An 11,498-nucleotide genomic window follows, 5' to 3' on the forward strand; every position below is an offset into this window, starting at 1 on the left:
TATTCCATCTGAGTCTACAATGCCATCCACATGTTCCTCATGCATGATCTCAGCACGAGCAGCCTGCAACGTCGACTGCCACTGAGGAGACTCGTCAGCCGTGGTAACAGAACAGGAGGAGGAGGAGGAGGAGGAGGAGGAGGAGGAGGAGGAGGAGGAGGAGGAGGAGGCCTCACGTGAGGATACATCTCCTGTAGCTGGAGGTAGACGACAGAGATCCTCGACACTGGGAAGAGGTGAGAACGAGGACTTCAGCTCTCTCCCACCAGCGCCGCTCACTCTCATGCAAGACTGTTACGATGGCTGGCGACTTGCTCAGTTCCCGGATCTTGGCGTTGATCCTCCTGTCCTCCCCAAAGCTCCTTGAGCCCGTTCGCGACAGAGTCGAGTGGGTCCGAGACAGAGTCTCGAGCTGCTCCTGACGTCAGCTTTCCCCAAGCTGCAGTTCAAGACTGACTTTGCGGGGAGTCCGGTAGAGCATGACGATGGCGACTACGTGCGCTCCGTCCGAGGACATGATTGGAACCTGTCTCAACAACGTGAGCACGGAGGAGAGGAAGAAGGTAGGGAAGCAAGGGGAGGGATGAAGGGGAGGCGGGAGGAGGCGGAAGAAGGAAGGGAACGAGGAAGGGAGGGAGGGCAGAAGGAGAGTCTCTCACCCCAACGGAGACGTCAAAGAGTTTCTTAGCAAGCTGGACACGAGGGTCTCCAGCTGGGGTAGTCGTCAACGACAGCTGGGAGCGAGAGAAGGAGAAGCACCGAGCTCATCGTCATCCGGGAGGAACTCGAGCTCGTGCCAGTCCACGTCGCTTCTGCTCCAGGCCAGCCCGGGGAACCTTCCCCCTTGGTGTAATTGACTTTGTCTGCGAGCTTGAGGAATCTCTCTAGGGCCTCCGTCTTTGACTCGTCCTGCTCGTTCGCCTGCGGCAGCGGTCAGAAGCAGGGTAACGCCCGTAGCACCTACATGGAGAGTCGAGTCGTCGAGAAAGCTGTCACCAGTGTATCGCAGCTTCGAAGCGTACTTCTCATGCCCTCCCTTGTCAGCTTCGCCCTTCCCCTTTTTGCCTGAGAATGCGGACCACAGCGACCTGTACACAGCATCACCTCCTCCTTCCCTTGCTGGTTCCTCCCACCCAGCATCTCCATCGTCGTTTCTCAGGCCGTAGGAACCAAACCTGCTCCTCTTCCCGTCCGAATCGATACCGTACGATCCAAACCTGCTCCTTTTCGAGTCGTCCGAGATGTGTCGCGCTATCTTGATGTCAATGTCTGCATCAACGAGTGACTTGCAAGCATTTGCGGCTCCATCAGCATCGACAAACCGGCCTGGCTCAGGTTAGAAGCAGCATCCTTAGAGTCTGCAGCGCAACTGAGCTTCTCCTCTCACCCCCCCCATATGGCATGCTCACCAGCGTCCAGCTTGGAGTCCGTCTCAGGCTGTATCACATCCTCATCATCCTCGTTCACGTTGCTCGACAGCTTCGCTCGATCGGGGATAGCTCGGTTCAATGGCATCAACCGCGGCGATCGCTGTGGGGAGACTGACATGGGGGTTCGACTTCCTAGGGAGATTCCGGCCAACGAAGGCTCCGCCTGCTTCACCTTCCTTGCCCACAACTGCCACGGCAGGTATCAGCAGCAGCAGTGTATCCACACCCTCCTCCTCCTTCGTCTTTTAGCTTCCATCCTCTCTCCACTCCTCCCACATTATTCCCCTTCCCAGCTTTCTTGCCACTAACTGCTCCTTCCTCTTTGGATGCTTCTTCGCCCTTCGCTATCCTCCTATGGACGCTCCTGCCCTGTTCTGTCCTCCCCTTCCTTCAAGCCAGCCCCTTCCCCCCACCCCCGGTGCAAACTACACCGCGTGCACGGGACTTTCTCAGCAAGGAGCAGCAGCCGAGCCCCCGCCCCCCCCCCCCCCTCCGCCTCCTCTCTCAGCAGTCAGACACACCTCAGCATAGTCGAAACCGATAGCACGGCACGTGTCCGCGAGCATGCCGGACATCGGAGACAGCGACATCTTGGCCAGGATCAATGGGGGTTACAGAAGCTCATGGTTCCTCGCTTGCCAAGGATGAGTCGGTCCTGCTCGAACAGGTTACAGCATGAAATGTTATCACCAGTTAGCTGCATGCCATGTTGCATTTCCTGCTCTTTCGCCACTCCTGCTCTTTCGCCACTGGGCATCGGGTGCAAGCGGAACTAGGAGAAATCCTCGTTTCTCGCCATAAACATCTAATTGTCACAATCTCTTGTCCTTGCAAGCTACATCTCGCCCTTACTAGCATAGTACTGCTGGCATCGATCATATCAGCATCGGTACCATGAGCAGCTTCTCTGATCTTCTCCGCCGACCATCGTCATCCTCGCTACTACGATGACAGTCGTACAGGTTCATTGCATTCCAGCCACGTTGGTTTCTCAAGATTCTTCTTTGCAGCCTGAGCATGGCTTATCTCATCACTGCTGTAGCAGTTAATATCAACATCTCTCTATCTTTGACACATTCACGCTCTTCGTTCGTATCGCCCGTCATCGACCTCTCCCCACTTACCTACCTGCTGCTGTTCACCATTTGAAACCTCGAGTCTTTTCTCATCTCCTGATCTCCCGATCTCTTCAACTCCCCGTCCTCTTCTATCCCATGTCACCCTTCACTTCATCATATATCCTCCTCCTTCTGCCCAGCTTCCGCCATTTTTCCTCCCAAACGCCCCTCCCCTGCCTCCCCTGCTGCCCAGCATTTTCGTAAGTCTCCATTAACACCCCTACCCCCTGAATTGATGATTTGTGTAGTACCACCCACCCCTTTCGACCGTCAAGAGCTCTATCTTATGGAAACCACCCCACCCTTCATGACTTCAGGTGTCAGATACAACTGCCTCTACCCCACCCTTTCAGGCGGATTTTCAAGACCCCACCCATCCAGTCAGATTCAATTTGTACCGTACCCATACTGCTGGTTCAAACTGATTGACACCCCTACCCCCCCTTTCCATAACGAATATCCTCCTTTTTCCCCTTTACAAGTTCAAGCACCCCACCCCCCTTTAGTTCAATGTCTTTACTACCCGACTCACCTCCCTCTGTTCCCTGATCCTACAACCCCACCCCCACATTGACTTTTCTACCCCTACCCCTGTACCCCCATTTCCTTCGTAACATCATCGGACCCCTTGTAAGGCCTCCATCACTACCCCTACCCCCTCGATTCAAGCTTTCCACCCCCTCTAAAGAAGTGGGGAGTGTTTTTTTTCCTCCCAACTTCTGAGCCAGGACACCCCCTGCAATAATGGACCCCTGCTATTCATACCCCCACCTGTACCTAAAATACTGAAAGGACCCCCACCCCATATTTTCCACGTCGTAGACCCCCTTCTACCAGGTCGTTTTCAAAATATTGAACCACCAGTCGGTGTAACTACGGTAACCCACACACCCACCACCCTGCAGCTTTCACTTGGACCCCCTTTAAAAGTACCCCACCCTTCTCATTTGAAATCCAGGGGTACCTTGCATCATTTGATGAGCCCTACCCCCACCCTACCCCCTGTTTGAGTGATTTTTGGTATGGCAACGACACGATTGGCCTTTTCAGTTGACTACCCCACCCCCTCGTGTGATCCTTGGCAGGACCCTACCATGGGAATTCCAGGTTACGTCCACTGGGCCCGTTTTGAACATGATCTGATGACTAGACCAGGAAGCGAAGAGGGGAGGAGGAGGAGGAGGAGGAGGAGGAGGAGGAGGAGGAGGAGGATAGTGATGTAGGAAGGAGGATGAAAGGTGGACGAGGAGGGGAGGGATGAAAAACCTGGAAGAGAGTAGAAAGCGAAATGGTTGCGGTAGGGATTTGAGATGCTTGTATGAATCCATGGGATCGCGGCAATTAAGTCCAGCATGGGACAGAAATGTATAGGGTGTGGTGACGGGGATCTCTCAATTGGAATTCATAGGAGAGTCGCTAAGTCCCTTCAACTGGACTTAGGAAACAAGGAGAGTCCCTAGAAATGCTTAGAGCTTCTGCAGAGTTTGGAAGGAGAAGGGAGAAATGTTCAGACAAAGAAGATTGAAAGAATGCCAATAGATATGAATGTACAACAGTTACACTCTCGTACTCCCCCCATGTCGACTCGTTATCAACTGGGCAGTACGTGCATTGCGCCAGAAGGCATCAAGAAGCAAAAGATTGGGGGCAAACCCATCACTTCTTGAGGAAAAGAGGCGGCATAAAAGGCTCCCGCCAAGAAATCATTTTGTATAGCAAGTTGAAACATCTTCCATGACAACATAGAATCGCAACTCCTGCGTTTCCGCCCCTCCCCATCACCAATTCATCTCAATCTGAACCTCCCCGGGACGTTGACCTCTGTCAAGATTCTCCCACTTCTCTCTCTCTCTCTCTCTCTCTCTCTCTCTCTCTCTCTCTCTCTCTCTCTCTCTCTCTCTCTCTCTCTCTCTCACACACACACACACACACAACTCTCTCTCTCTCTCTCTCTCTCTCTCCTTCCTTTCGTCCCTCCTCCTCCCCCCCTCCCTTCCCCTTCCTCCCCTCCTCGCTCACTGGATTTCATGACCTATTGGACCACTTCCCTCCTCATGACCTTTGTGTTGACTGATAATTACAATACAAATCCGCAGTTTGACTAAACTATTTTATATTACTTCATAAGACCCCTCATCTCACACTACCCCCTAAATATACACCCAGCCCCTCGAATCGGTGCTCAGAAAACGTTACGCTATTGAGTACCGGTTATCGGAACCAATAATCTGTATGATGTGTACCGGTATCTGGTTCAGTCGTTCCCATGTACCGGTACTAGAATTGGATTACACCCCTACATTTGAGTCTTGGTTGGACCTTCTGATATAAGCAAGGAAGAGGGGTGGTACACCTACAACACTTAAGACATGGCGAAGGCTGCGGCAATGGCGATGATCGCGGTAACGGATCCTCCTCCTCCTCCACCTCCTCCTCCATCGCCGCTCTCTCCCTCGTCCGCATCTCTTCCATTCTCTCACTCCCACTGCCGTAACTCTTCTCCTTGCTCCTTGTCTCCATACCCGCATGAATCCTCCAACATCCGTGCCTGGCGCATGCCCGCGTTCAGGATCTTGTCATTGTCCATCGCCCTTTCTCCTCCCCACTCTCTTCATCAACTCCATATCACTTCCTCCATCGTTTGCTCATCCTCTGCACTTTCCTGCCCCCTTCCTCCCAACCACCCTGCTCCTCCTGGGATCCCTGCTCATCACCGCCCTTAATACCCTCCTTCCTGTTCTCCTCGCCCCTCCCTTCTCCATTTCATTCCAACCCTGCTCCCTCCCTCCTCTTTCCTCTCATTGCTAACTCTGTTCTGACTCGGACCTGCAGGCTAGTCCCGCACTTGCGTTCCTCCCACCAACCCCCTCTGGCAACTTCCTCCGCCCCTCCTCTGCCGCCTCCTCCCACGTTACCATGTCGGCGTCCCAGGGCCTGACCCGCAGGGAGATCGTGCGGTCTGCCTCCGTCTTCGCCGCCTCCTCGGTTGTTCTGCGAGGGATGGAGGCGTTCGCAGAGGAGGAGCAGTGGATCCAAGTTGACGACCCCAACGGCAAGAGGTGTGTCGCCTTTCCTACTCTCAACCCCTCTCGTCGTCTCCTCTCCTACCCCTCCACCCTCCTCTTTGTTTCCTCTTGTCTCATATCTCCTCTCCTCTCCTCTCCTCTCCTCTCCTCTCCTCTCCTCTCCTCTCCTCTCCTCTCCTCTCCTCTCCCCTCTCACGCCTTCCTCCTCCTTTATCGGCTCTGCTTCCTGCCTCCCTATTCGTCCTTTTCCTTGTCCATCACCGTGTTCCTCCCGGTCATTTGCTCTTATTTCGAGAACTCTCATTTCCTTGCCCTTCCCTTTCTATCTCCATGTTCCTCCTTCTTCACCACCACCACCACCTCCTCCTCCTCCTCCTCCTCTTTCTCCTCCTTTCTTTCTTGCTTGTAAATTCTCTACAGCTACTGGTACAACCCAAAGACACAGAAGACCAGCGCAACCGATCCCAACAAGTCCGAAGCTTCTGCTTCAACCTCCGCTAAGGTTCTCTCCTCTCCTCCTCCCCTACTCTCACCCCAATCTTCCACCCCTCGCTTCTCCCCTTCGTTCTCCCTTTACGTCTCGATCTTCTTTCCTCTCTTACTTCCCCTCCTTCTGCCTCCTTTTCCCTCTGTCTTTCTATTTTTCCCTTCGCCACATTCTACGTTCAACTTTGTCGGCTCTCTTGACGCGTCCACAGGAAGGAAGCTCGGCTGCCAGCGGTGCCTTCGCTGACGTCAAGGTAGCAAGAGGAAGATGACGAGAAAGAGATGGGGCGAAGTGGCAGGGGGTGAGGGAGGAGAAGGAGAGGAGCAGAAGGAGGACGAGGACGAGGAGGAGGAGGAGCTCAATCCTCTGCAGGTCACCAAGATGGGAGGTCTTCTTTCTCCCTTCAAGGATGTGAACAAGGGGTGAGACTTCTCTTGGTCCCTCTTATCTTATCCTTTCCTGCCCGCCTCCTTTCTCCTCTTGCTCACCTGAGCTCCCTCGTCTACCGTTCTAATGCCTCCGCTCGTTGCCTCCCGCTTCCTTTCTCTCCACCTCCTCTCCTCTCCTCTCCTCTCCTCTCCTCTCCTCTCCTCTTTTCTCCTCTGATTTTCCTTTCATTTTCCTTTCATTTTTCTTACTTCTTCTCACTCTCTCCTCTCCTAGCTTTCAAATCTTCCGCCCATCTGGATGGAATCAGTTCGACTCGGCTCCAGGAGAGTACGACGTTAAGTGGGAGGTGAGTGCTACTGGTCTTGTCAAAACTCCCTCAGTATAGTCCCTTTCAAAACTCTACTAGTGCTGAACCCTTCAAAACTCCCTCAGTACTGACCCTGTCAATCGCAGGATCTGGTCGAGAAGAGCGAGCTGGTCATGGTCGGCAGCTCGCCTGTCAAGTCTGCCACCGACGTCAACGTGCTGGGACCCGTTGACAAGGTAGAGAGCTGCTGGGGATTGAGCTGGGGGGGGGGGGGGGGGGATGTAGATAGTGACAGGGAGCTGGCAGGTCGGAGCCTCTCTGGCCTCGAAGAAGAAGGCAGAGCTGGTAGAGGCCAAGGTGAGGACTGCTGGAGGCGTCCAGCTGGAGTTGAGCTGTGCCGTGCAGGAGACAGAGAGGTCCGGGATCAGGTTCTATACCTTCGTCTTCAAGGCGGTGAGAGGAGACGGCGACGAGGAAGGAAGGGGGAGGGAGCTGAAGGAGCAGCAGGGAGACGACAAGACAGGAGCGAGAGAAGTTTACCAGCTCTGCGTGAACAAGGTGAGAAAAGGGATCATTGCTTTCGCATCTTCGTATCTCTTCCTTGATCCTTTCCTACGCTCCTTCTTGTTTATTGTTCCCTGCTGCTGCTGCTGCTCCTCCTCCTCCTCCTCCTCCTCCTCCTCCTACTCCTCCTCCTCCTCCTCCTCCTCCTCCTCCTCCTCCTCCTCCTCCTGCTCCACCTCTGCTCCTACCACCTCTGCTCCTCCTCCTCGTCCTACATTTCTCCCTAATTTTCGAGCAGGGAAAGCTGTGGAGCGTTACTGCAACCACCGCTGAGAAGCGCTGGAACAAGCGCAAGGTAGTATCAGCTTCTCTTGAGCTGGCCGAGCTGAGAAATATGTGCAGGACTTGTACAGTACCATCTTCTCCTCCTTCGTGCCGAAGCTCTAGAGGAGCAGGAGAGAGTTTGTAGTCCCTCAATGAAGCAGAAGCAACATGAGCTGCTTGTCGTATTGGGTTGAAGAAGTCGGGAGGCAAGGGGCGGAGACCAGATAGTGGCAGGGGCGTACAGGGAGAGAGAGAGTTGGGGGAAGAAAGTGAGAACGGGAGGGAGGGAGGTGGGGAAGACGAAGATATGGTAGAGGGGAGGTCGAGGAGGAGGAGGAGGAGAAAAAGAGAAGTGAAGAGAAGAGGGAAGAGAAGCACGGCATTTCACCACTACACATCTTCATGCTCACAAAAATTTAAAACTACATGATACCCCTTTCATTGTTGATTGAAAGGACTCTGCATATTCTCGTACTCTGCAATGAAGGGTCTGAGATAAAGTCAGCAACGTGACAGCATCAAGACTGAGGAGGCTGAGCAAGGGGAACAGGCAGGCAGGAAAATAGAGTAAATGCGGGAAGGGAAGCGGGAAATGAGGAGCGAGAGAGACAGAGACAGAGAGACGAACAGGGCGTAAGAAGGAGAGAGCGAGGAGCAACAGGGAGGAGGGTCTCACATGAACAAGCTCTCGAGCATAGAAGCAAGCCTCAAGAGCTGAGCTCTTCCTTCCATATTGCTGACCATGTAGCCGATGCTCTCCTCCTTGAGCAGCCTCTGGCTCACCATCTCCTTGCCCGGCTTCTTCCCCACCGCCTGGATCGCAAGCAGCTCGCAGGCCTCCGGATTGTGGAGCAGAACCTGATCGTACTCGTCCTCGCTCACAACTTCCATCGTCCTCACAGCCCCGATGAAGTTCCCGTCCTTGTCCCACATCGGGTTGAACCCCTGCCGGATCAGAACTCCTTCCTGTTCCCCTCCCCGCGCGAACCGCTTGTTCCACCTCGAGTACAGGTACCGCACGGGGATGCCCTGGAACCCGACCTTGGCCCATGACATGAGCATCATCATCCCGCTGATGTGCGTGCAAATCTGGCGGAACTCGGAGGAAGCAAGGTTCATATCATAGTAAGCCATCCTAGCCACCATCTCCTCCCGATGCACCCCGGCCAGATCTGCGAGCCAGTTGTTCACCGCGTAGGTGGAGCACCTCCCGTTTGCGTCCACCGACACTGCCTGCACCCCCAGTGTGTTGTTGTTGCTCCAGGCGTCCAGGTCGAGATCGCTATTGAGGAAGGTAGAGCAGGAGAGAAACGAACGGTTCACCTTCATCAGACCCTCCAGCGCTGTCAGCCCTCGTGATAGGATGGACTGGAGCTGGTATGGCATGCAGTTGTACATCCTGCACATCTGCCTACTGCTCACTCCTTGATTGTGCCAGATGGTCTGCAACAAGCTCGGGATCTCGTCCGCAGTCTCCACGGTATAGCTAGGGACTATCACTTGGTTGGGGTAGCTCAGAGGCCGGTCGATGTTGTAGGAGAAGTTGATGTTGAAGTCAACGTCGTCTCTGTGCGACGGGGAGGGGCTAAGGAAGGTGTCGGGGGAAAGAGAGAGGAAAGTCTCAGGTGAGGATACGAGGGCAACATCAGAGGAAGAGCAGGACAGCAGAGCAGCGTCAGAGCAGGAGGATAGGAGGGCGGCGTCGGAGGGAGAGGACAGGAGGGTGGAAGAGGAGGAGGAGGAGGAGATGAGTGTGCTCGTAGAAGAAGAGAGAAAAATATCAGAGGAAGATGAAAGGAGGGTGTCAGAGGAGGATGAAAGGAGAGTGTCAGAGGAGGATGAAAGGAGGGTGTCAGAGGAGGAGGGGAGGTGTGACGAGAACAAGGGTGAAGGAGCCTCCAAGTCATGGTTCACGAAGACTAGATCGAGCGCCAGCTCGTCCTCCGTCCCTGGGCTTGAGGACTCTACGATCCTCTCTAAAGGCACATCGTCTTGCTGCTTCGTCTTCATCTTCTTCGCCTCCTGATCCACACAACCCTCCGGGAAGCCCTTGTACAAACACCTCCTGCACGGCCTCTCGCCGTCGCATCGCACCTTGCTGTTCTTACATGCTACGCATGCCAGGTCCCTTCCGACCTTCTTTATCTTTGTTTTTGTAGGCTTGTCATTCTGGAGCCTCTGCGCAACATCATCGTTAGCTGGGAGTCATCGCAAGGTTTCCATGGGGTGCGCCAATGCCATTGAAGAGCTGGGAGATGGGAGGAGATGGAGAGAGGCAGGAACGCGAATCTCACCTGATTGAGATGATTTTCAGCAGCTGGTGCGGTCCAAACATCCATGTCTGAGCTTGTTCACAACGCTCAAGTCTTCAAGTCTCGCGGGCCAAAGTTGGGCCAAAGTTTCTCGTTTATGCCGCTGCGCAACTTTTGACTGGCCCTATGGCTTTCTTGTCCTATCCATGGATGGCACCAGATAGCTTGAGATAATCTTGCTCTGACAAACAATGAAGCCGAAGCTCAACCTATCCCCACCACCTGCGACTTTTCCTTCCCTGTCTCGTTTCAACCAAACTCCAACCTGCAATGTTCCTTCTTCTGTCTCCACCTTCCTCTTCACGATGTACCAGTCCAGGTTTACTTGATGCTTGAAGCAAGCTATTCTCCTGCTTTCACAAGATCGTTCTCATTCGTCTCTTCTCACCTCCTCCTCCTCCCTCTCGCCATCGCTTCGCATTCGATCGTTCTATCCGGCATTGAACAGAAACCCTACCCCTGTTGCTTACCTAAAGTACCCCCACCCTTTAATCAGCCACTGTACCACCACCTTCAGGAGCGTCAAACATAGCACCCTCTAGGGGAGATAAATTGTCTAAATACCACCCCCATTTTCCCCAAAAAAGTGGATTAATAACCGGTAGTAATGTACCCCTACCCCTTGTTTACCACCCACCGCAGGAACATGAGGTTACCTATCGTGTCATGTACGAAGAGAACACCTCGAGTCTTGTCCCCCTACCCCCACCCCCCATTTCTAGCAGATCGTACCCCACCTTAAGTAACCTCGGCATCGGCGCTTCGACTTTGATGTACCCCACCCCACAATCTCACATTCAAAAGTGTACCCCACCTACTCTGTCAGAGGACAAATGATGGAATTTGAGGGGTACTTTCCACCACCACCACACCTTTGGTATCCATATGCCCCAGCTATATTCTTTATAGGAGCTCCGGTTTAGCAAGTACCCCTACCATCTCAAGTACCCCTGTGGTCCTTCCACCAGTGTTCTACACCAACCACCGGTATATTCCTCTACAATATCCTTATATTTGGACCCCCTCTAACAGCCTTTAATCACACTGTCTCCTGAACAACCCCATCTATGGATTGTCCTCAAGTACCCCCACCCCTGCCGTTAGCGGGTATTTTACTACAGACTGCTTGTATTTCTCAAGGCTTTACTACCCCCAGGGCATTGTAGTCGGGACTACCCGATCTAAGTTTTACTCAAAGTTAAGTTAAAACTTGATGACTCTCATAGTAAAGACATTTTAATAGCATCCTCGTACTGATTGTTTTACTTAACTTTGACCATCCGTAAAAAGTCGAGCCGCACGGTGACACCGTCCGAATCTGAGGATCAGTGTACTACGTGACCCGGTGACCCGTATCACCGCCGGGCCCGGCGGCGGCACGGTGACTCGCCGGCCTCCGGGGAGTCCGAGTCCGGGAGTCCTGGCCCTCCGACGGCCGCAGCGAACTACGGTCCGAGTCGGACTCAGCCGGGCTCCACTGAGGCCGGAGCCGCCGGCGCCCGGCCGGCACTGCGGCGGCGCAGTGGGCCTCACTGAGTCACCGGGATGGGCGATGCCACGGTACTGTAGCCTCCGCGGCCCAGTGTAGTACGGTACGGGG

General features: G+C 54.0%; 3 protein-coding genes across 3 annotated transcripts; 1 reads left to right on the plus strand and 2 right to left on the minus strand.

The window, feature by feature from the left end:
• Positions 1-759: 759 nt before the first annotated feature.
• Positions 760-2,087, minus strand: GUITHDRAFT_155961 (hypothetical protein; the record flags this gene model as incomplete). The annotated part of the gene is made up of 6 exons (XM_005820585.1): positions 1,952-2,087; positions 1,410-1,617; positions 1,323-1,358; positions 1,134-1,269; positions 965-1,088; positions 760-921 (listed from the first exon to the last, which is right to left on the minus strand). Coding segments are annotated over exons 1-6 (691 nt in total), but the record flags the coding sequence as incomplete, so codon positions are not given.
• Positions 2,088-5,490: 3,403 nt separating this feature from the next.
• On the plus strand, positions 5,491-7,716 carry GUITHDRAFT_155962 (hypothetical protein). The gene is made up of 11 exons (XM_005820586.1): positions 5,491-5,607; positions 5,995-6,076; positions 6,273-6,314; positions 6,434-6,483; positions 6,725-6,797; positions 6,905-6,994; positions 7,065-7,115; positions 7,164-7,211; positions 7,266-7,316; positions 7,561-7,617; positions 7,665-7,716. Exons 1-11 carry the CDS (start codon positions 5,549-5,551, stop codon positions 7,707-7,709), a joined length of 648 nt encoding a protein of 215 aa, XP_005820643.1. The 5' UTR covers positions 5,491-5,548; the 3' UTR covers positions 7,710-7,716.
• A 257-nt stretch (positions 7,717-7,973) lies between these two features.
• On the minus strand, positions 7,974-9,093 carry GUITHDRAFT_155963 (hypothetical protein). Its single transcript, XM_005820587.1, has 2 exons — positions 8,263-9,093; positions 7,974-8,076 (listed from the first exon to the last, which is right to left on the minus strand). The coding sequence occupies exons 1-2, from the start codon at positions 8,982-8,984 to the stop codon at positions 8,025-8,027; spliced, it is 774 nt and encodes a 257-aa protein (XP_005820644.1). The 5' UTR covers positions 8,985-9,093; the 3' UTR covers positions 7,974-8,024.
• Positions 9,094-11,498: the final 2,405 nt, after the last annotated feature.

This window comes from Guillardia theta (genome assembly GCF_000315625.1).
Source record: "Guillardia theta CCMP2712 unplaced genomic scaffold GUITHscaffold_171, whole genome shotgun sequence".
Classification (NCBI taxonomy): domain Eukaryota; class Cryptophyceae; order Pyrenomonadales; family Geminigeraceae; genus Guillardia; species Guillardia theta.